General features: G+C 38.9%; 2 protein-coding genes across 4 annotated transcripts in view; one reads left to right on the top strand and one right to left on the bottom strand.

Moving 5' to 3' along the window:
- The window catches only part of RANBP9 (RAN binding protein 9), an 88,629-nt gene extending 69,334 nt beyond the window's left edge, over nucleotides 1-19,295 (top strand). For 2 of the 3 annotated variants that reach the window (XM_081293951.1, XM_081293953.1), the window contains exons 7-14: nucleotides 1,328-1,440; nucleotides 2,691-2,799; nucleotides 4,500-4,690; nucleotides 6,184-6,328; nucleotides 9,811-9,932; nucleotides 12,002-12,153; nucleotides 15,786-15,897; nucleotides 18,308-19,295. In XM_081293951.1, the coding sequence (XP_081150077.1) occupies nucleotides 1,328-1,440; nucleotides 2,691-2,799; nucleotides 4,500-4,690; nucleotides 6,184-6,328; nucleotides 9,811-9,932; nucleotides 12,002-12,153; nucleotides 15,786-15,897; nucleotides 18,308-18,438 (1,075 nt within the window). In that variant the 3' untranslated portion in view covers nucleotides 18,439-19,295. Of the gene's footprint in view, nucleotides 1-1,327; nucleotides 1,441-2,690; nucleotides 2,800-4,499; nucleotides 4,691-6,183; nucleotides 6,329-9,810; nucleotides 9,933-12,001; nucleotides 12,154-15,708; nucleotides 15,898-18,307 lie in introns of those variants that run through there. The other variant, XM_081293952.1, reaches the window with a different exon arrangement.
- A 344-nt stretch (nucleotides 19,296-19,639) lies between these two features.
- On the bottom strand, nucleotides 19,640-23,505 carry NOL7 (nucleolar protein 7). Its single transcript, XM_081293961.1, has 8 exons — nucleotides 23,113-23,505; nucleotides 22,970-23,030; nucleotides 22,346-22,404; nucleotides 20,949-20,980; nucleotides 20,642-20,723; nucleotides 20,105-20,223; nucleotides 19,947-20,024; nucleotides 19,640-19,738 (listed from the first exon to the last, which is right to left on the bottom strand). The coding sequence occupies exons 1-8, from the start codon at nucleotides 23,367-23,369 to the stop codon at nucleotides 19,659-19,661; spliced, it is 768 nt and encodes a 255-aa protein (XP_081150087.1). The 5' UTR covers nucleotides 23,370-23,505; the 3' UTR covers nucleotides 19,640-19,658.
- Nucleotides 23,506-24,759: the final 1,254 nt, after the last annotated feature.

The raw sequence follows: 24,759 nt of genomic DNA on the forward strand, positions 1-24,759 counted from the left end.
CACCTGGCATAACCATTAAATTTAAAAGCCATCTTCATCAAATAATCTAGGCCAAGAAAATAGCAAACCTTCAAATACCATCAGTCTGACAAAATTCATTCTAATTGTGTCCTTTTGGGTTGCTTTTAGCATTCTTAAATTTAAAACTCTAATAAAATTCTTTGGGTTTTTTTTTTTGGGTGGGGGCGGGGAGGCAGTGATTGGGACACATGATGATGAGTCTGAAAGCAAGCTTCTGTCCTAGAGCTATTATCATGTGTGTTACGGAACCTGAACACTAGTGTCTTTGTCCAGCACAGTTGAAAGGACAGCCAGCCCTGAGGCAGAATCCCATAGTCACCATGATCTGGAGCCAGGATGGATTGCAACATTATTCCTCTAAAAGTGGTTGCCACTGAGTATCATGTAGGATAGTAGTAAAGGAAACATGTGCCTTAATCCTTTAACATTATGTGCCTAAGTCAGTTGCCCTTCCCCAAATTATTATTATATTCACGAAATTGATACCATGAACTCTCAAGAAATCCATTCTAAAAGATTCCATTTTCATTACATTAATCTGAATAACTGAATTAAAGTAAGATGAAAATTTATTCTTAGAAATCTGTCCCCTATCCCTGCTTTTCCGTATTCCAGTGTCACCCCCCCCCCCCCACCACCAGTTCTCTAACTGGCCCTTAGTAGTTTTCAGGACATAACCAGGTTTACCAGTTAAATATGTGGAGATACCACAGTTTGGATTACTGTTGTTGGATTACCAGTGTTTCTAACTACATTTTGTGGGGAGATGTAAGTACATATTTCGACCACTTGGTGGCTTTTAAAATAAACTTTTAAAAAATGAACTTATTATCTTATTAGTATGTCATTTCTTAAGTCATACTTGAGTAATTGATTTCCTGTGTAAAACCATAGTAATTTATGTAGATGAGAAGACTGATTTCTCATTGATTAGTAGTACCTTCATAGACTTTCTTCTGGGCTCTCTTTTTCTTGATTTGTCTTAGCATGTCTTCTGTTTGCACCTGTGATCCAGTCTCATTTCACTGGTGAATAAAGACATAGTTGAACTTCAGAACAATAGTTAATCTGTTATTTGCTATTGAGAGTAGTCTCAATATATTGTTTGCTGTGATCTTTTTTGGAAATATGCATGACTAGAGTACAATGATGTTTTTTTCAACTGACCTTCAAGTTGAGGTTCTCAGAGCCTTAACTCTTTCAAGGAAAGAGATTCATTTTGTAACACCAGAGTAGATGTTGTTGATATAAATTGTAGTATGAAGGATGTATTTTACTAAAAGATGTATGTTTCTTCTTTTTTAAGAATGGTTTCATCTTATTTAGTCCACCATGGGTACTGTGCCACAGCAGAGGCCTTTGCCAGATCTACAGACCAGACGGTTCTAGAAGAATTAGCTTCCATTAAGAATAGACAAAGTAAGGACACTGTGGTGCATGGCTAACACTTGTTTTCAGATTATAAGCTTGGTTTTTTAGAAATTTATGTTTTTGTAGTTAAGAATTTTTCAAATATAATTTGACATGGATGCCTCTATAATTAGTTTTCGTGGACAATTTTGAAAATTGGCTTTAAGAATTCACATAGGGCTATTTTAGAGTTCTCAACATATAAGGAGATAATTTTGGAGAAATTTTTCTTAATAAATGTCTATAATTTTGAAAAAAATATTCTTAAGTTTTCAGGAAATACATTTAATAAAAAGCCTTTTTAAAAAATACTTAAAGTAGGCCTGATAAAACAGGTGAAAGAAATTAAAATATTCTTAAATTTAAATTGCTATCTAATTTTAAGATACAGTTGATCACAAGTATTTATTGCTTAGGTCCTAATACTGGCCAGGTCTACAGGGCCTGTTTTAAGCAGGAGGGGAGGTCAGCCTGATAACTGGCCCACACTTAACCATTCTAAAGCCAGTGCTGTCTTTCATCATGGTGGGCATGACTTGATGGGCAAGATCATGGTGGATGAAAGCAATCTTTTTATGGATTGTTTTGTATGGGTCACAGAGTTATAATAGTACTGATGACATTGTGTTGTAGCAAATTGTTATACTTGTCTTCCTCACTACTTAAATAAAGCTGTCAGAGATGATCACTTACTCATTTTGTATCCTCAAGCCTAATTTAAAAGTGAATGTTCAGTGACTGTCTGTTAAATTCACATCTTTTCAAAGCCTCATATTCGTTTAAATCCCATAAGGTCCCATAAGACATTTTAAATACAATTTTTAAAAAAATATAGTCTTCAAAATTTTTCTGTTTGAAACTTCAGTATTATTTAATAGGTGTTTTTCTTCTATGTTAGTTTATCAATTTTAAAAATAGTTCTAAAGGTACTTGTTTTTTTAAAAATTTTTTTAAAATTTTCTTTTTTTTAACCTTTATTTTATTTGTTTTATTTTTATGTGGTGCTGGAGATCAAACCCAGGCCCTCACACATGCTAGGCGAGCGCTCTACCACTAAGCCACAAACCCGGCCCTGTTTTTTGATTTTTTAAAAAAAATGTGTTTGAAAATCTTCTTTGTATTGCTTTTATGGAAACTGATTTTAGAAAACAAAATTGAAATTAAAGCTTGTTTGTTTGTTTTCTCTTTTCCTGAGGATCCACTAAGCTTATGTTTTTACTCTTACAGAGCTTACTGTTTTGCTTTCTTTTTCTGAATAGGAATTCAGAAATTGGTGTTAGCAGGAAGAATGGGAGAAGCCATTGAAACAACACAACAGTTATACCCAAGTTTACTTGAAAGAAATCCCAATCTCCTTTTCACATTAAAGTGAGTTTTTAAAATAAGCTTGTTATTCATGTTATATATGTATTACACATATTTGATATATATGTCATTGCAGTGAAAACCATTGTCATGCTAGCAGAGTTTAATTTTTATTTTGCCTTCTTTAAAATATTTGTGGTATAGTAGTTAACAAGTTATGAACACTTTCGGGGGCTTGGGGTGCAGCTCAGTAGTGGAACCCTTGCTGAACTTGTTGTGCGAGTCCCTGGATTCGATCCCTAGCGTCACCGCCTCTGCCCACACTTTTGTGTTAAGGACTCTAAGCAGATGGGCATTTTTCCTTGTGTTTGCTCTGTTATCTGTCTTGTATTACAAATGTGAAAATTCTGTTTAGAAGATGGGTGTCTTATTTCTTCCTCCTGAAAAGTATCTTATAGTAACTCTTCTGGGCATTTTTAAAAATATACATAAGATTTACTACTTTTACTGATTTTAAAGAATACAGTTCTGTACTTTTAAGTACACTTACATTTTTGTGCCGTTGCCCCCTACCCCAATCTCTAAAGCTTTTTCATCTTTCTAGATTGAATCTTCGCTCATTAAACATTAACTTCTCCCATCCTTCCCTCCCCACTTAGGTCCTTCATATAGCATTTGTCTTTTTGACTGGCTTAGTCACTTAGTGTAATGTCCTCGGTTTTTTTTTTTTTTTTTTTTTTTTTTTTTATGTTGTTCAGTTTTCAGTGGATCTTTATTTTATTTATTTATATGTGGTGCTGAGAACCAAACCCAGTGCCTCACACATGCTAGGCAAGTGCTCTACCATTGAGCTACAACCCCACCCTTGTCCTCAAGGAATTCATCCAAATTTCCTTCCTTTTAAAAGCTGAATAATATTCCATTATATGGATATACCCCTTATTATCCATTTGTCTGTTGATTTACACTTGAATTGCTTCCATCTCTCGATTATTATGAATAACTTTGTTGTGAACATAGGTGTATAAATGTCTTGCTTTTACTTCTTTTTGGTATATACCTGGAAGTGGAATCTGGTATTTCTATGTTTGACACTTTGAAAAACTTCTATATTGTTTTCCTCCCTAGGTGCATCTTTATATTCCCACCAGAAATTCACAAGGTTTTAAATTTCTTTACATCCCCACCAACAATTTTTTGTGTGTGTTTTTTGAATACTAGCCACCATAATTTTGAGGTTTTGTTGGTTTTATGAATATTTGTTATTTTAAAAAGTCAGAAGTTACTGAACTTAAGATTTCAAGTCTTTAAGCCACAGCAATCCTTTGTAAGTCAGCTGAGAGTTATTTGGTTTTAAAGTTTAAGTGAGGCTCATTTGGGTAAGAGATTAGGAATGAGACTGAGGGTGAGGAAAGGTGGGGAAAAGGCTATTTATGAAAAGGTTATTTATGAATCTGATGCACATAAAGCCATGCTCGCAGGCACCGATTGATTTCAAGTACAAATGTTGTTAAAATCATTCTTAGGTTTAGCAGTGGTATCTATTTTATTTATTATAGCTGCAGATAGACTTTCATTTTCTTAGTTAATCGTTATTAAAGGGGGTAGTGTTATTGTAATGTCTTTTGTGCTGTACTGTGATTTTTATGGAAAGACCAAACTTACTGATAACTAGAAGCTTTTAAATTATTTTCAGAAATTACTGTTACATAAACAGAATGCTATTTGAAGATTCTTGTCTAAATTTTTCTTCTTTCTTTTAGAGTGCGTCAATTTATAGAAATGGTGAATGGTACAGATAGTGAAGTGCGATGTTTGGGAGGCCGAAGTCCAAAATCTCAAGACAGTTACCCTGTTAGTCCTCGACCTTTTAGTAGTCCAAGCATGAGCCCCAGCCATGGAATGAATATCCACAATTTAGCATCAGGCAAAGGAAGTACTGCACATTTTTCTGGTGAGATTCAACATTGAAACTTTCACCCATTTTTTATAATATTGAGCCCCCTAAAAATTCTGTAAAAATCTGGAGGTAGATAATATGTAGTTATATATACTTGATCTCCAGGCATTCTGAAAATTGTAGATTCAGATTTGTGTGTTATCTAGTACCAAAAAGTAACAGAAAGAATAGGTGTTTCTGAGAGTACTTATTAGTAGGTCTTCATAAACAAATGCCAGCATTCCACGAGTTGTCACTAAAATCCAACCATTAAGTAATGAGACGGTAACTGTGGTTTTTAATAAAGTATGGCTTTAAAGGTGATCTGGCTGTAATATCTCATGCCAGAGCTTGTCAAAGCTAGGTTGGCATCTTTCCCTCAGTTTTCCCCAGCCACTGTCGTCAGATCTGTGTCTGCCCAGGCTATATTCTCCTCTTCCCTTTTCAGCTTGCCAGTCTTCACTCTGTCGTTTTTGGTGTTCTCTTCATTGAACTTCTCTTGTTCCTTGGCTTTTGTGACATCTACAGGTTTATGAGTGACCCTTATCATTCTTCTCTTTATCTCTTTAATTCTGTATTTCCCAGCACGTTACCTTCCCACTGTACATTTAACTTTGTAAAACAAATCAGGTAATGGTGCTTTTTTTTCATACTGTAGAACCTTTGGATTTTCATACTGTAGCACCTTTGCTTTTTTCATACTGTAGAACCTTTGGTTTCGCAGTCAGTATGTACTCTTTCTGCATTAATACCTCTCCGTTTGTTGACCTCATCTTGCACAGTGAGAATGATTCCTGTGTCTGTATCCTCATCCACTACACCTTTTAAACATTACACAGTCACTTTAGACTTGGACAAACTCTGAGCCATTGTGTACTCATGTCAAGCGGGTATGATGGGAATATGCCACATAACAATATCTTTGTCACTGACGAGCAGCCATATATATGATAGTGGTCCCATGAGACTTCAATGGAGCAGAAAAATTCCCATTGCATGGTATTTTTAATGTGTCTTTTCTAGGTCTAGATACACCATTTTATCATTGTGTAACAATGTCCTACAGTATTCAGTACAGCAAAATGCTATCCAGGTTCTTGGAGTAGGAGCAATGTACTGTATCATTGGGGCTTATGTGTATAGTAGGTTTATGGAAGTACAATTCGATGTCAGCATGAGGACAACATTGCCTAACAGCACATTACTCTCAGTGTATTCCTATTGTTAAGCAGTACATGATTGTAGTGCCCTCATGGGGATTGTGGGGATTAAGTAAGATCCATAAACAAGAAATGTTAGAGGAGATAATAATTATAGCATACAATGAAATGCTTTCAGTACCTCAGAGAAGCTATTTACTATTTAAATAGTCCATTGATTTCCTATATCTGAAAAATCTTAATATAAAATCAAATATGGGGACATTACTTGCAGCCTAATTAATGTTGTTTTTTGTTTGTTTCTATTTCCATATGGTACCTTTTTCCCCCCTCCCCCCCCCCCCCCAGGTTTTGAAAGTTGTAGTAATGGTGTAATATCAAATAAAGCACATCAATCATATTGCCATAGTAAACATCAGTCATCCAATCTGAATGTACCAGAATTGAACAGTATAAATATGTCAAGGTCACAACAAGTTAACAACTTCACCAGGTAGGTAGCTTTTGCATCAGTATAAAAGACCAAGTTATAGATGTCATCATCTATAATTTTATATCTAATAATTTTGAAAGAATCTATATGACTCATTTAGGATCTGAGAGTTCTCAGGTCCCCACAAAGTAGAAAGTAGGGAGTCATCTCTTCAAAGTATTTCAGTTTCCTAAATGCATGTGGGTTTTTTACTTTAGTTCCTTGTTCTCCTACCTTCTTTTCCTCTGGTGAGATGATGATGACAGATGGAAGGACAGACGAAAGACTCTGTGGATCTTTTTTCCTGCCAATTTCTTCAGATCACCGTGAAAATTCCATTTGTTGTTTTCAAATTAAGGCATGAATAGTATATTTAACCTCTAATTTAACATTAGATAAATTTACACCTTGATTTTTCTGTGTGAGTTTTTTTGGTAAAATGTTTAGTTTGAAAGTATTTAAGGAGCTTGCACATGACCAGTAGCTCAATCATACGGTAGCCAGTAGCTTGACAAAAGTACTGAAGGCCTAGGTATCAATCAAACAGTCTTTTAGGTATGAAACTGACTTTGAGGAGCTTTGAGAGAAGATAACATCTCTTATCAATGTACTGTGAACCTTGACTCAGGTTTGATATTCATGGATCCTAAAAGTCCATGAAATGTAATCACTTAAATTGAATATGAATGTTCAGGAGCAAATTCTTGTGCATTTATCCTATCTAATCATTAACATCTGAAGCAGTTTGATATTGATATGGCCTTATAACTTTAACTTAGTTGGTGACAGTGCATTTATTGGGAATGTTTATCAGTACAACATTTTTTTATTGAAGGATAGAACCTAATTTTTAGTGTGGAATCATATAGGAAATATGGTTCACCAGAAAGAAATCTGTGTTTAAAAAAATAAGTTTTTGAAAATTTGAAGATTTAATCAAAATTTTTGGGTTATCTGACACAGTGACAAAAATTTATGAAAGTAATGGTGTTGTGCACTAAGGTTATGATAGAGGACCACAAAAGTGGCAGGAAAAAAATGCCTGCCTTTTGCTGAGGAGGTTGGGATGATCTTTCACAGTAGCTAATAACATATTGGAAAATAATAACTAAGATATTATAGTAGCCACGTGTGTTGGCACACGCCTGTAATCCCAGCGGCTCAGGAGGCAGAGGCAGGAGGATCACAAGTTCAAAGGCAGCCTCAGCAAAAGTGAGGCACTAAGCAACTCAGTAAGACCCTTCTCTAAATAAAATACAAAATAGGGCTGGGGATGTGGCTCAGTGGTCGAGTGCCCCCGAGTTCAATCCCCAGTACCCTGCCCCCTCAAATATATGTAAAGAAATCATGAATGGAAATTTTTTAATGTTAAGCCTTTAATGCTTTATAATTGGCACTTTATTGTTAATAGAGGTTCTGCCTTTGATGGTAAAATTGTGGTCAGTTTGTGGTTTTTCTCTTAAATACTCTCCTCATAGCTGGAAGTTGCTAAATAGACCTGTTATTACCTGAGTTCAGCTTAAAGGAAGGGTGATGACATAGCATCCCTTCTTTCTGTGTGTGAGAGAGAAGGGAAAGCCAGTAAATGTTTGAATTGCGTTAAACAAAAAGTCATTCGGTAACGGTTTTCCTTTATTAATATTGTTAAGTAGACAAAGGTGGTAGTAACTGTTTAAACCATTTTACAGATGTTAAGGTCAATAATTAGGAGGCAGTAAGTTGCTGAGCTGATCATGCTTCCCAGGATTTAGGACTTGCAAACTGTGCTTTCTCCCCATGGTTCCCACCATCTGAAATGGTCTTCCCCTTGCCCTCCTCCCCTTAGTTATAGCTTCTGTTCAGTCTGCAAAACTCAACTTCATATGTCACTGTTCTAGGATCATCCCCCCAGCCCCCATGTTGTGATGGACTTTGGTCACAGTTCTGATCATGGTCACTCGACTAGACTGACTTCATTAGCTTTGCATAGGCCATTTGCTATGGGGGGACAGAGGCTGTTACATAATGTTCCTCGTACCTGATGAGCAACTTGCCTCAGAGGCTCTTAAATGTGTGTAAATGAATGAGTGCCTCTCAAATATTAAATTGAAAACCCAAGTAAATAAAAAAATTAGTATGTTATTATTTTTGAAGTTTTATTTCTCTAAGTTTGTCAAGATAATAAACATTTCTGACTGAATAAGTCTAGTGTGGAGTCCTAGGACCATTGTCCCCTTCTCCCAAAATCTCTCTTACCTTACAGATTTCACAAACAGGAGCACCTGCACCCACACATTGCATGTGTTCGATTGTGGGGGGGGGTGCGCTCGCTAGCTCGCGCTCTCTCTCTCTCTCTCTCTCACACACACACACACAGGTGAATGTGCTACCTGTATTAACTAGCGATTATATTTGTTTTATTATTTAAATGAATTTATAATTGCTTTTATGATGGTAAAAGTCATTATTTTTTATTTAAGTATTTCCCTAAATTTTCATCAAATATTTACCTTTGGGTTATGAAACTATTTACCTAGATCTTCATAGGAGGAATCTTAAAAGATTGGACATAGAGTTTTGCTTGTGAGAGCGTGGGAGTTGTAGTTATTTCATTCAGCGTGGAATGAACGAAAATCAGAAACTGCCCAGAAACCATCCAACAGCAGTTGGAGATTTGTTGAGCTCCCAGCTGTTTGCAAGGTGGAATCAGGTTTGCGAGTTTAAGATCAGTCTAGGCAACACAGTGAGACCCTGTCTCAAAAATAAAAAGTCGAAATGGAGACTCAGCAGTAGGTTAGAACTCCTGGCCGCTAATCTAGCCTCTGGGAGGTGGGGGTGAAGCTGAAAAGGTGGGAGCAGATGAAACTTTGAGTTTTGAAAATTTGTTTATTTTTATTTTTAGTGCATTATAGTTGTACATGATAGTGGGGTTCATTTTGACATTAATAAATGTATATAACAGTTTTCTGAAACCTTCATTTTGGGAATATTATTTACCTTTGAGAATTGTTGAGTAATACCGACAAAGGCTCTAGAACCTACAGCATTCTAGAAGCAGTGAAGTGAGGGCAGAAGAAGGCTGTGGCCCCGGGAGTCAGGTGCAGTTGTTGGAGAGTGAGGTTTGTGCTTGACATGCTGGAAATGAGTGCAGGGAGCAGCGGGGAGGGATGGCTGGGGGGGTTCTGGGGCAGGAGTTGAACAGGGAAGTGCAGACCTGAGTTTGAAAAATAGAATCATCGCCCTGCAGTACAACTTCTCCATATTGTTGTAAAGTCACAAAATCACTTCACTTTTGCACATCTACCTTTTTTCCCTCTCTTGTCCTCACGGGTTTGAGTTTGTTAAAAGTCAGCTATGTGTTTGGCTCTGAATCCATTCAGGATTTAACCAAAAACCTTCTTTCCAGATTGCTGTTGCCTTTTAAAGTTAGTCTATACATAGGCCATGCACTTAAGTGGTAACTGATTTTAAACAAAGCTGCAAATATGATATTTCTAAAATTAGGTTTGTTTTTTCATTTTCAGTAATGATGTAGACATGGAAACAGATCACTACTCCAATGGAGTTGGAGAAACCTCATCCAATGGCTTCCTAAATGGTAGCTCAAAACATGACCACGAAATGGAAGATTGTGACACCGAAATGGGTCTGCAGTGATATTTCTTAAATTTTTAATAAAAATTATGGCTACAAGGTTATGTTTTTACTTGTACTGATTCACAGCTGATGAGCATAAACCAAATTTAAAGAATGAATAACTTAAGCTTTTTCAGAGTGGGTTGTTAAGACAGTAGAGATACTTTTAGTTCCTTCTGAAATTAAGTGCCAGACAGTTCTCTTTGCCCAGTTTGACTTGAGTACTGTCATTAATGCAGGAGAACTAGCTTACAGAACTTTGAGCCGTTAGGATGTTTAAGGTTGAAGATCTAAAAACTTGTAGCACTTATTTCAATGAAGTCAATAAGGCCAAATGAATCAAGAATGATGTATAAATTTTAATTAAATAGTTTCTTAAATTCATTTAATATAAACATGACTATATACAGTACTGTGCTAGACACATAGAAGGTGCTTACGTAGGACCTCTCCCACTATTTAAAAAAAAAAATGTGGCTCAAAGATATATTTGTATGCATAATTTATTTTGTTGATAATTTATGTAGTAGGTTGTATCCTAAAGTCAAGTCACCAGCAAACTTTCTCATCAAATACACAGTGAAAATTATTAGATCTTATAAATTATTTGTTGGAATTTCATAGCAACATTAGATTTCTTAGCATTCAAGATTAAAAGGTGTACATTCCAATTGTTAAAAAGGCAGTCTAGGGCTGGGGTTGTGGCTTAGCAGTAGAGTGCTCACCTAGCATGTGCCAGACCCTGGGTTTGATCCTCAGCACCACATAAAAATAAATAAAATAAAGGTATTATGTCCAATTACAACTAAAAAATAAATATTAAAAAAAAAAAGGCAGCCTAGTTTTGCTCTTACATATCAGGAACCTCAACCTCCAAAGAGTATTTTAAACATAGTGATGAAGATCAAGATTACCTGGATTTGATTTCTGCAGTCGCCACATACTAGCTGTTTGACCTTGCACAAAGTGCCTAACTGGTCTGTGCCTCAAGTTTCTTCATCTGTAAAATGGGTAAAATAATAACTGTCTTATAGGCCCTGGGAAGAGTAAATGAGTTATTCATTTACTGAAAGCTAAGAATACAAAGTACTTACTAAAAGTTAGCCATTATCATCATCTTCATCATATTAATGACATAGTTATTAATGACTTACGGTTATATTATAATAATATAATAATATGGTTATGATATTGATAATTGTTAAGATATGTAAAAATATTTTCTAAAAATAGTATTTTTCTAATAGTGTAATTCATCCTTTTACTGATTAGTAAAATATGGGATCTTCTGTGTTTTTTTGGGGGGAGGGGGAAGGTGTGGGGGAACAGAGAATTGAACTCGGGGGCGGGGGGTGGGGGGCAGGGGGCATTTGACCGCTGAGCTTCATTCCCAGTCCTAATTATATCTGATTTAGAGACAGAGTTTCACTGGGTTGCTTATCGCCTCTTTTTTGCTGAGGCTGGCTTTGAACTTGTGATCCTTCTGCTTCAATCTCCGGAGCAGCTGGGATTACAGGTGTGTGCCACTGCACCCGGCTCTTCTGTGCTTTTATTGAAGTCATTTAGTCTTAGCTTCCACAAATATTTTATTCCATCTCTGCCTATCAGTTACAGAAGCCTGAGAGGCAATTGCTATATATTTTTTCCTTTTCTTTTTTTATGTTGCTCAATACAGCTGTAGAGTTGCACTTAATTTTAAAAAGCTCATTTGTTTTTTGCAGAGCTGGTGATAGAACCCAGGCCTTGTGTTGGCTGAGCTTGTGCTCCACCCTGGAGCTGCACTGCATTAACTTTATGTTCATAAAGTTCCCCTGAGGTGTGAGACCCCTTCTGACATTAAAGGATTGTCACCTGATTCTCAGCTGCAGGCTGGCTATTGGATCTTAGACCCTTGAGACCCAAATAAAGTACACCTTTTAGCTGCAAACTTCCGTACTAAATTTAAAAGATGGATAAAAAATTTTAGATGAAATATTAGGAGTGACTATTAAATGAATATACCAAATGTTATTAAAATTTTATATTAGTTTCTCCATTGTTCACCATAGGTCGTAAAATACTTGGTTGTTTTGCTTACAGAAGTTGATTCAAGTCAGTTGAGACGCCAGTTGTGTGGTGGAAGTCAGGCTGCCATAGAGAGAATGATCCACTTTGGACGAGAGCTGCAGGCAATGAGCGAGCAGCTGAGGAGAGAGTGTGGCAAGAACACAGCAAATAAGAAAATGCTGAAGGTGAGTGTGCTTTCCCTTGGAGGGGTTGTAAATGGGTTCAAGGAGCTGAAATGTAGTTTTGTAAAACCTTGAGGAGTGTGCTAGGAATTCTTGTTGGGGAACTTGGACCTGCTTTTTGTCCATTCGCTAGTGAAATATTTGATGGGATTAAGCAGCTGATCTACCAAGAAGAGCATTGGGCTTCAGGCTGAAAAAATATGGTCCAAGTCCCAGTTCTGTTACATTTCTGTGTTTGTGTGCCTGTGTCAGCTTGCTTTATTAATTCTTAGTAACATTTGGTAGAGTTACTAAGAGAAGTGTGAGTGCACCGATAAGACTATAGTTGTAGTATTTTAGTAAACATTGTTCCAGGATTGCAGCAAATTGAATATATAATGTGTGTTTTTCATTTTTATGGGGATTAGTGAAGGATTGGGTCATGTTTCATGGCCAGAGTAGTTGAATTTCATTTTAAAATCTTTTGTGGGTTAATATCCACAGTCGATGGTGAGCATTGATAGTGAGTGTTCATGAATTTGGTATATTCATTTAATAATCACTTCCTAGAATTTCACCTAAATATGCATCTGCTAAATGGAGTAACCTAACTAGTTCAAAGTTAACCTCAATTTTGTGTATCAGTTCAAGATGGAGGAGTTCTCTACTGAAGTCAAATTGTAGTTAGTTGGGAACATGTTATGGGACTTTGAAAGTTGATTTGTTCTGAACAATTCGTCCAGAAGATTTTAGAAAGACACCTCCCCTCCCCTCCTGCCATACCACTTGCAACCATTGCAAAAGGGAGAGAGGCATATAAAATGTTCTTGAAATGATGCTTAGGTGTGGTAGGAAAGGGCAAGCCCCCTGCCCACCTCTCCAGACCTCAACTAAGAGTAACAGTGGGCAGTGCCTAGTTGCCCTTGATATAATACACTCTGCAAAAAAATCAGTAAAAGCACAGTGACTTTCGCAGTGGCCTCAGTGTACCCGCTATGTACACATATCAGTGCCCCCCTGCCTAGGATGGGTGAAGGGCCTCTTGGAAAGGTTCAAAGTCTTGTAGATGAGGTGTAAAAAGAAGTCTATTCACCAGAGTTGGTACTTCATCTACTGTGTAGCACAATAAGTGCTATTTCTGACGGGGACCCTGAGCTACTCCCAGCCCCTCACCCCCCAACCCCAAGGTGAAATTACAATTTTTTAAAAAGTTAAATAAAATTGGTATATATTAGAATTCAAATCAAACATTCATGTATCAGAAAACTAGCTGTCCATATTTGCTTTAGAAGTTTAAAATTTTCTTAAAGTTAGAATATGCCTTAACTTTCCCCACCCACCTTTAAATATTTCTCTGTCTCACCTCTAATGTATAGTACCAATATACATCATTGCACAACATTTTAGAACTTTTCCTGAAATCAAGAGTGCTTAGAGGAAGCTTAATACTTTGTCTCTATTATTTTAGATTTCTAAAATTATTTGGAAAACTGAGTATTTCTTTGCTAAGTTCTGAGAATATTTTAGGACAGTGTCTCTTAGTCTTGTTGGTATCTGAATCCTTTAAAAATTAAGGATTCCCAAAGAGTATTTTTGTTTATGTTGTTTGCATCTATTGATACTTACCATATTGGAAGTTAGAACTAGTTGTTCATGTTGGTGCAAGCCTGTGTTCCCAGGTGCTTGGGAGGTTGAGACAGGAGTATCACAAGTTGGAGGCCAGCCTGGGCAATTTAGTGAGACCCTGTCTCAAAATAAAAAAGACTGGGGGATACACCACAAAGGTAGAGCATTTGTCCAGCCTTTGCAAGGACTTGGAGTCAGTCCTTAATACTGCAAACTGTATTATTAAATTTAGATAGGGTTCCCCCATCTTACAACAAAAGTATTTTTAAAAGGGTTGGGGATGCAGCTGCATAGTAGAGCAGTGGCCTAGCATGCCTGAGGCCCTGGGGTTTTCCTTCCATACAAGGGGGGGGAAGTTGTGAAAGTTTAGATTTTGAATTCTGAAGCTGAAATTAGTCATTGATCCTACAGTAAACTCATTAAGTAACATTTTAAAGAAAAATAGCTCTCTTCCCCAAGCCAGCCTCTCTCCAAGATGAGTAGTAGTGTTGCTTTATATTTTTTGCAAATCTCTTCAATGCTTGCTTTAATAGATGAGCTGGATTCTTATACCTATTTCTGAATCTGTTGTGATACACACATCATATAGCCTCTGGAAAACTCTACTTTATAGTTATGAAAGAATGTAAGTAAAAAAGACAAAGAATATCTTAGTGTCATTATGAAAATAGTTTCGACTTCACAGATCTCCTCAAAGGGTCTTCTTGGACTTGTGTGTCCCACGACTGCATTTTGAGAACTCGTGTGTTAAAGTGATATTTGAGATTATGAAATGTGTTGAAGAATTCTTAAGACATTTTTATACTTCTGACTTGATTGCCTTGTTAGAATTTATACTAATTGAGCAGCGTGAAGGAAGGTGTGATTTATGTGGTACCTTTAAAAACTTGATTATATGCCATTAGCTTACCATGTTTTTTATTTTAAATTGCACAAAGCTCAGAAAATGTTATTATGGCTCTATTTCTTAAAGATATTTCTTGATTAATTGATTTATTCACACTGAATTATGTGAAGATGTTACTCATCTTTATTCAAAGACTATGGATGGCTTTGATTTTGTACCTCTGACTGCTGAGCAACTCCCAAACTCTTTAGGGGGCTCTCTTAATATTCTCAGCTGCTTCCTTCTCATTCCTCAGACTTAACCTTGATCCACACAAGGATGAATAACTGACCCACTTTATAAGGAGTCAAAGAAAAAAGACTAGAGAAGAGCATCTGAAAACATTTTTTGCTGTAGTTGAGTCTTAGAAATCATCCTCCCCTCCTCAGACTACATGTGATGGTAGTTATTTTTCAATTCTTAAATATTTTTGAATTGGCATAAACTTCTGAATCCCATGCTTTCGGGTCACTTGACAACATGGCTATGTTCCAAGAAATGTGTTGTTAGGTAGTTTGTCTTTTTGTGCACACATCAGAGTGTACTTAAACAGACCTACACACCTCGGCTGTACAGTGGGCATGTGGCGTGGCCTGGGCTTGGCAGTCACACATTACCAAGTGTCGTCTACCTAATATACACAAGTGGCAGTGCAGTAGGTTTGTTTACACCAGCACCCCCCGCAAACAGGTGAGTGTGCATTGTGCTAAAACATGACACCAGCTATGCTGTCACTAGTCCACAGGAATTTTCAGCTCCATTACAGTCTTAGAGACCACTGTTACGTACGTGGTCTGTCACTGGCCTGGATGTCTTTATGCAGCACGTAACTGTACAAACAGGCAAGATGGAAGTTGAAGGTAACATTTATCTAAATCAGGGGATGGGGTGGAGGGTAGTGGCTGAGCACTTGAGGTCCTGGGTTGGATCCTCAGCACTGCAGGGAAAAGAAAGAAAAAAAAATAGCATCCCAGACTGGGAAAAAGGAGTTTAAAGATTACAGTAGACTAATGACTTGAAGGATTATTTCATGTATCTCTCTCTCTCTCTCTCTCTCTCTCTCTCAGCTTGGAACCAGCTCTCAGCTTGTGAACATAACAGTTGAACTATTTGAATTGAAAATCAAATTGTTTGTTTTCAACAGGATGCTTTCAGTTTACTAGCATATTCAGATCCTTGGAATAGCCCAGTTGGAAATCAGCTTGACCCAATTCAGAGGGAACCTGTGTGCTCAGCTCTTAATAGTGCAATATTAGGTAAGTAAAACCAAAAAGCACAACTTCACCTAGCCTCTCAGAATATTTGAGGGTATTTGTGCTAACATTTATATATTTCTTAGTAAATATAGGTTAATTGTATACAATAAAACCTTTAATTTGGGGGCAGTTCTCTTCAAAGGTAATTTAGAGAACAGTGATTTTTCATCTGACTTTTAGATTCTGATTCTCCAGACAACATGGGACTTCAGTCCTGTTTAGACGGCTGCTCAGGTGTCAGCCCTGTTAGGGTTCAGGTCTTTTAGTCACACATTTCAAACTATGTTAGTAAGACGTGGGCAGTGTTACACACTGGAAGACTTGCAGTGAAGGACCGGGGTGATATCAGTACTCACATTTAATTAACTTTTGTAAGGGGCAGACCTTTATAAAGTTCATTAAGTCTTTGTTTAGGAATGGGAGTAGTGTCCTTCGTGTGGTAGTTTTTGAGTTAATTTGTGTAATAGTAAATGATATGAATTTCTTTTGGTTAATGTGTTTTTGGTTATACAGAATCCACTTAGCTCTACTGACAAAAATAAGAGAAATTAGTAACAATAGTGGCTCTGTAGGGAAGACTGTTGTTTGAAATTATTATACTATAGCTGGTCATGCAGTCCTAATTGCCAGGTACAACTCAAACTTGGGCAGAATTTTTGGAGAAAAGTGACCAATTTTCTTATTTGTTGGGTTCCTCAAAGGAATTAAATTGTTCTGGAACCTATCTAAGATGTGTATTCTTACTGTGCTATAATAGGTTCAGCTATAATTAGTGCTTCAGTTCATTAACTGTCATTCCTGTAAAATTAATGACAAATTATAAATTACTATGCATATTTATATTGTGTGGTATTATATAGATTTTCCTACATAGTGCATGATGCATTTATATGTAATTCTTATGATTTTCTTATGTCTAAAAATTTAAGTATTTTTATTACTGGATGCCTCTGTTGGCTAAAATGAGACTGTAATCGTGTACCTAATGAATGTATTTGAGCAAGGTTAATTATTTCCCTGTTAGTCTTCAAGAGTCATTTAAAAAAAAAAAACTTTTTCAGCATTAGTAAATGAGTTCTTTAATAATCTTAACCCACAGATGTTTTGAAGAGTATTGTTCTCACTGGTCTGTGTACCTTGAATACTTTTCAAGGAATTCTCATTTCCTTTTCCCTTGTACCTTTACATTCTAAGCTTGCTTTTGATTTTTTTTTTTTCTTTTTCCCCTGCTTTGATTCTTTAGGAAGTATTTTTTTTCTCTCATCACCATAGTGCAATTTGGGAAGGGCAGGGGTTACAGGGATTGAATCCAGAGGTGCTTAACCCCTGAGCCACATCACTAGTCCTTTAAAAAAAAAAAAAAAAATTGTAGTTGGACACAATACCTTCATTTTATTTATTTACTTTTATATGGTGCTGAGGATCGAACCCAGGGCTGCACACGTGCAAGGGGAGCACTCTACCACTGAGCCACAACCCAGCCCCAAATCACTAGTCTTTTGTAAATTTTATTTAGAGACCGGATCTAAAGTTGCTGAGGCTGGTTGAATTCACAATCCTCCTGCCTTAGCCTCCCGAGCCACTTGCACCATCACACCCAGCCTGTTGCTATTCCAAGTTCTGAATCAAGGGGAATTGAATTATATGGGGCTCCTTACCAGCTGTGTATCTCTGTATTTGCCCTTTCTTGTCAACTATGCCAATGAGAGACTAGTAAATTTTACTAATAGAGAATCCCCATAAATTCAGACACCGGTCAACATACAGAGAAATTACCAGCTTCTGAGTTAGACTACTTTTACCTTTACTTTTTTGTCTCTGCAAGTAATAAATGTGTTAATTATTGTACTTCTGCTCCAGCTGACAAATTTATGGTATGTAGCACTCTAAAAACTTCCACTTTTTAAAGTGTCTGAACTATCAATTTTAAGTTGATTCCTCCAAAATTTTAGGGTGATCCTTCTGTATGTTCTCTGACATCACTATTATCTACCCCAGATATCACTGACCACTATGCTTTGGGGGTAGGCAGGCAGCTTCAATTGAATTCTGTCCTCTCAAGGTGGTGGGTGTCACTGGAAACTTAATGAAAACCTGGTTCTCCCCCTGGTTAATGTCAACCCACTCTGGTCAAGTAGAAGAGAAATATTAAATATTACTTCCCAGACCGAATGTCAGATAAGTTGTCTTTCCCATCATAGGTACGTGTCTGATACTTTCAGAGCATGATTTTGTAAGTTTTTCTCTGTTGGTCACCTGGGAACAGTATGTTCAAGGCATCACTCTGCCTTTGCTAGTGAGGTCATAGGAAGCCATATAGGCAGATACTTGAGTAGGAAACACAATGTTTTCTTGATTATTTTTAAAAATGTCTTACTGCTATTTCTGTTTTTAAATCCTTTTTCCTCAGAAACCCACAATCTGCCAAAGCAACCTCCACTTGCCCTAGCAATGGGACAGGCTACACAATGTCTAGGACTGATGGCTCGATCAGGAATCGGCTCCTGTGCATTTGCCACAGTGGAAGACTACCTACATTAGCTATGCATTTCAAGAGCTCACACTTATATTGTGGCATAGTCAACATGGAAGTTAGACCAGCTCGGCTGATTTGAAATTTAGATTTTTTTAATTATGTACTGGGGACAGGTTTTTGTCGCTTTACATTGCTTCCTAGTTTACAGCATGATGCAAATGATTTTCTAACTTAGTGTTAGGAGAAATTATTTTCCATCTTTAACTTCTTAGTTGTCTAAGAGTTAAATATTACTGAATTTCAGACATTCAAATCGATCATCAGAAATCCTTTAAAAAATTACCTAAAACAAACCAAAAAGTCCTGCCTTCTTTGTGGGGAGAAAGGGAGAGGAAATGGAACAAGTTGTGTTTGTGTTAGCATGTGGGTGATGTAAACTTCAAATTGGGAGATGTTCCGACCCCCGCTCCCATATAAGCATTCAATCAGTGTAACTTGCAAAATGCATAAACATCCGACAGTTTGAATTTATAGTGTTGATGGAAGAAATCATTTTTAATGTGTACTGTAAAACTTGAAATACTCAGGAGCTGAGTGAATATGTTCGTTGCTACTTACAATCCCAACCTGTTAGTCCCAGTAGTTTTGTTTTAACATGGTCTTTTCAACTTTGTTTCCTGTTTAATTACAGATGACTTCTGTTGTAGACTCACAAGTTTAACTGTTGTATTATAACAGTATTACATGTCAACAGTGTGGTTATGACCTTTATTTATATAAAAACCAAATATTTAGTCAATTTACTGTGTCTTAATTTAATCTTTGTACACCTTCCATTTTTAAGTGCTTAAATGAGTACTATATTGCAATAAAAATGTAGTGATATAATTAACCAGCCATTAAAAATTTACTTCTACAGATACTAGCGTGTCAGTCGAGTTTATATATATATATTAGGCATATGTATACGTTTATAGTTAATGTAGAATTAGAGCAATTAATGTTGATGGTTTTAACTGCTTCTGAGTTTGACACCCAGACACCTAAGACTGTTTACTGGATTGAAAAAAAAGGGGGGGGGGGATAATTTTAAGACTACTTTTTCTTTCAGGGCTCTCAAAGATGAGAAGGCATGATCATATTCCAGAAAGATGAAATACAGCTAAATATGTCTCCAAACACAGACTTATTATGGTTTTTATAATGACACTTTGAAAAGATTTTTATAAGAGAAATGAATGCTCTAAATTCTCTACATACAAAGTACAGATTCTTCATTTGGCTTTTAGTTTGATTTATTAGTTTTCATCTTTCTGAACATCCACCGTCGTTTAAACCTCTTGGCGTTTTGTTTTTTCTGGATTCCTAGAATAGAAAGTTTTATATAAGAATATTAAATATTAGTTAAAATTCCTGAGAAATGTAAAACTCAAGACATTCTTTTGAAGATTCTCTGGTTCATGTGAATGGGATATAAAACTAGATCTGTTCAATTATCATTACAAAACTATTGTCCTCAAAAGAACATTCAACTTACAAAAGTATCAGAGCTGAAAATAGAGCTGAATCTTACCCCAAGCATGATTCAAAAACTGGGCTGCAGCCTTTTTCACCGGTAACCTCTTGTTGTCAAGAGACAGAAACTTATTTACTAAAAAAGAGAATCATTTATCATTTCCTTGTTTATTTTGCAGTAAAAAAATGAGCAAAAATAGTCCACAAGCAAATTACCAGTAGTTCTGTTGGTTCCTGGGCCATACAGAGAATTATGTATAAAGGCTTTGGCGGCTTGTTGCCTTGAATCTCTCAGATCTTGGTCTTTTAGCCTTAGGGCTAAATAGCTTTTCTGGCTGGTGATCAACACAAAAGATCAAAATAAATGACATGCACTTTCATAAACAGCTTTATTTTTTTGTGGTGCTAGGGACCAACCAGGGCACCTCCCCATGTGCCAGGCAGAGGGTCTCCCACTGAGCAACACAGACACCCCTCCTTGGCTTATTTTCAAAGGAATTATTTTTTCATTTCAAATAGTAATATAAAAAACTAATTCTAATTTTGTATATACACAGATACAACTGAAGTATAGGGTGGTTTTATAAGAAATAGTCACAACTTCGCATAGCAAGTAAATGTGTGTTTTACATAATATATATATATATATTTTGCAAAGGATCCAATCTGAAAGTGCTAGTAATTAAAATATTTTCCACACAAGCCAAGCTACCGCTTTTATCAGTTTCTTTTATAGGGGGGCAGGGTGATTACCTGGCAGACTGTACTTTTTGTACTTTAACTTTCTTGGAGTCACTTCCTTTTTCACATTCTTCGTTTTTCTTTTGCAAATTAACTGAAAAATTGAGTTCCATTTTCTGATTAGCATTCAAGCTTACTTTTAAGTCTATTACAGACTTGCCTGGGTATAGGTTTTATTTATAAGAAGCAGAAGTCACAGGCTTATGCTAACCTTGGCTAGACCTAGGCCTGTGCTAAGGAAGGGCCAAGTAACATTGAACTAAAATATTTTTAAATGTACTTGACACAGGAGAAGTTCATAAATGAGAACAATTCATACCTTCTTTCAACTTTCCTGGTGATTTCTTTATGCTAAGGGAAGAAGAAGAAGAAAAAAGATTACAATGGCAGAGTACTTAAAACATGCTACACAATTCCTGGCTTTCGGGCTTGCCCCCCCCCGCCCAATTATCGGCATCCTCAATTTTTACTCAGGATCTCTGTTTTGGGCAAGCAAAAGGCTTTCCGCAATGCACCATACCAATTCTCAATCAATGATCTAGTACTTTGAGGATCACAGTACCTTCTCAGGATTTAAAACTGAAAGCATATTACTAGGCTTCAAAGCAGTAGAATGGAGTCTTGAACAGAATTAATAGAACCAAAGGTAGGCCTAATCGCACACTTGGAGAAATCACAGAGGATAATTCAACAGTTTATAGTCACTGGAGAAAAGGATCAGACTGACAACTGACAAAGTATGAGTATACAGAGTACAATGCAGAACCATTTGCAACAAAAGGTCACAAAGGAGGAAGTCAAAAGAGGGTGTCACTTTTAAGTTGATTTTAAAATAATGAAAGAGGATTCAACAGCCGGAGCTACATATGTATTTAAGACATGAATTGGCCAGGTGTGGTGGCACACACCTGTAATCCCAGCAGCTGGGGAGGTTGAGGGCAGGAGGATCCAGAGTTAAAAGCCAGCTTCAGCAAAAGCAAGGCCCTAAGCAACTCAGAGAGACGCTGTCTCTAAATAAAACACAGAGAGCTGGGATGTGGCTCAGTGGTTGAGTGTCCCTGAGTTCAATCCCCTGTACAAAAAAAGGAAAAAAGAAATTCTAGAAAACTTTCTTTTAATAAAAAAAAGTTAAAAACTATTGGCCTACATAGAAGGGGGCTAAACTTTTGAACTTAAAGCAGTTAAGGGGAGCCAAGAGGGATGACCAAAAAAACCAAATATTTAACAGTCTAAAATCAGTCGGTCTTGAGTCCATGAGCTAGAGGGAGATGACAACTGCTGACTTTTAAATGTCGTGGATGGCAAAGTCACTAAATGGGGAAAAGAAGAAGAACAGTGGCAGGTAAGGCAAGATTGAGAAAAGCTGAGTTTTAGGAGCTTGCTGGGTAACTGTCTTGCACTCCACTAAATATTAAAACACTTGTATTCAACACGGTCTATCCTTTTTTGCCCCAACTGCAAAAAGTGCTCAACAAACTTTATTCAATGAATACACTGCAATTAGGAACTCAGAAGCTAGAGTTATCTAGGGAAATAAACAAAACTAAGCCTAAAAAGTGCCATATTTCCCTCTTTCCACCAAATTCAAATATCCCCATTGTGAAGCTTATTAACTTAGGTTCCGTAATTCCTTCAATTATATGGGTGGATTCCAGCCTGGAGTCCCGAGATGGCTGGCTACGTGTGAGCAAGAACGTAACAAGGTCCAGTACTCACTCAGTGTGCGGCGCTGCAGTTAACTGTTCTAGAAGAGAATCTGGAAGTAGTTTTCTTTTCTTTCAGAAAAAAAAGACATTAAAAAATCAGTACTGTGTGTAAGACGACGCCTGGTTACAAGTCCCCATCTTAAGGGCAGCTGGACTTTGGGGCTGGACACTCCGGCTCTCGAGCCCGGGGGCGGGGACACTGGGCTCAATGAATGACTTCCCACGCTCTCCAGACCTGTGAGAACCTGGAGGGTGTCCTCAGCTCCCCCCCTCGGGTCACTTAGGTGTTGAAAGGACTTCAAGCAGGACCACCTGGAGGCACTTCTCCGAGCTACCCACACGAGACAGCGGAGCGACCAGACCCTGCGTCTGAACCAGCTTCCTTCACAAACGGCCCCGTTTCATCTCGGCGACCGAGACTCCGACGGGAGAAACCACCGCCGCGATGCCCAACGACCGGGGCGTTTCGCGTTCACAGCTCGTCCACCCGCGTTTCCGAGGTGGGCAGCGGAGGGCCCCGGCGCCTCGGTCCTGCCGTGCGCCGTCTCCCGCGCACCAGGTCGGCAGCCCCGCGCGACAGCGCGCCCCGCCCGGCAAGGTGGCTGCAGAACGCGGCGCCCCGCCGCCCTCCCACCTTCTGCTCGATGAACAGCTCCTCGCGCCTCTTCCTCTTCTCCTTCAGCAGCGTTTTATCCCTGGGAGAAAGGACGCGGGTCAGCGGGCAGGGCCGAGGCATCGCCAGCGCCCGTGCTCCCCGCCGGCCCGTGGGCTCCGAACCTGCGCACGGTCTCGCGCACCCGCCGCTCCTCTTCTCTCGCTTCGGCCTGGGCGCTGGCGAAGGTCAGCTCCTCTGGGGCCTCGTCGTCAAGCTCGTCCTCCCCGTCCTCATCCTCCAACGGCTCAGCGGCCGCGCCGCTGCTGGGCTGCCCGAGCAGCAGGCCGTGCTCCGCCTCCTCCGAGGCCGGTTGGCCTTCATCCACCATCGCCTCCGCCGACGCGGGGGTGCGGGACGCGCGCGGACGGAGCTGCACCATGGCTCACGCTGCGCCGATCAGTCTGACTTCTGACCCGGAAACAGCCGCCAGCTGAGCGCGGCTGGGAAGAGTAAGCGACGTGAACTTTTATCGCCTCCTGCAGGTTTGGAGGCCCCAGGGCACGGAAGCGCGTGCGCAAGATGAGGGGCGGGGCCTATTCCCATGGGGCGTGGCCCAGGCCTACGGGGGCGCGTTCTCTCGCGACAAGCTAGTTGAACGCGCGAGCTCCCGTGGCGCCACAGCTGCCCAGGTCGGGCTACCCTCCTCCGCTGCGGGAACGTTCGCTGTCCGGTGCCAGGCATTGGTCGCTTCTCGCCGCCTTTTTTAGCACTGGGTTCGGTTAGGTCCTAAGTTCATCGGTATGGCTCCAAGCGCCTCGCAGCTTCCACCGGGAAGAAATGCACTCTAGATGAAGGACGTCGATGCCCTCCCTCCTGCTGTCACCCACCGGGGACGCAGCCTGGCTTAGCTAAATCCTCAGCATCAGACGCGCGCCTGGCGACCTCGGCCGCGCAGCCGCTCGGTCTGTGTGGCGCCCCAGGAGAACGGACGCTTGGTGAGTGTAGAACCCTCGTCGGTTCCCGCCCGCGACTGACCTTCAGCCGCCGCAGATGGGAGTGCGACCCGGTGGAGCGCAGGACACCGTCACGTTGAACGTGGCGCGCGCTCGTTCTGCCCCCACCCCGTGTATTCTCTATGCACAGAGGCCTCGCGATCCGTCTGTCTTTCCCACCCGTTGTACAGTACGATTGATTACTGATTCTCCCAACGAATCAGCTGCTTCCCGCGTGCCGTGCCCCTGCGCTGTGCCCTCTGCTGACGCACACTCCCCACCAGAACTCCTTCTTGCACTCAGAAGCTCGCCCCAGGCGAGTTCCAGCACCGTCCACTCGTCGCTGCTGGGTGGAGCTCTAATTGTCTTCTCTGAGCCTTGCACTGACGTCTACTGCTGCACGTTCCACACTGTGTAAGTTTACGGTGGTGGTTCCAACCACGCCGTGAACTGGAGGGTAAGACGCAGGCCTTGCTGATCATTTCACTTATAATGACCATCATATGGTAGGATGTTCAGTAAATGCCCCTTCGAACTGAATAATTCTCACTTATATTTGATATTTTTAATCTCCTTTCGTCTCTTGGATTTCAAAGCAATTCCCAGTTTTAAAATAACAAAACCGTATGAAAAAAAAAAAACGACAAGACACAAGAATAAACAAAGCTGTTGCTACCAAAAATTAAACTAAAAAAAAAAAAAAAAAAAAAGATCTGAAATCTCTGGTCTTTGGTCAGATGGAAATTACAAAACAAAAACATTTAGACTTCTTGAGAGTGTGTTGACTTCCACCGTTGCTAACACTCAGAAAATGCATAAAATTAACCTGGAGGAGTC

This window comes from Spermophilus citellus, assembly GCF_964194105.1.
Source record: "Spermophilus citellus genome assembly, chromosome: 5".
NCBI lineage: Eukaryota > Metazoa > Chordata > Mammalia > Rodentia > Sciuridae > Spermophilus > Spermophilus citellus.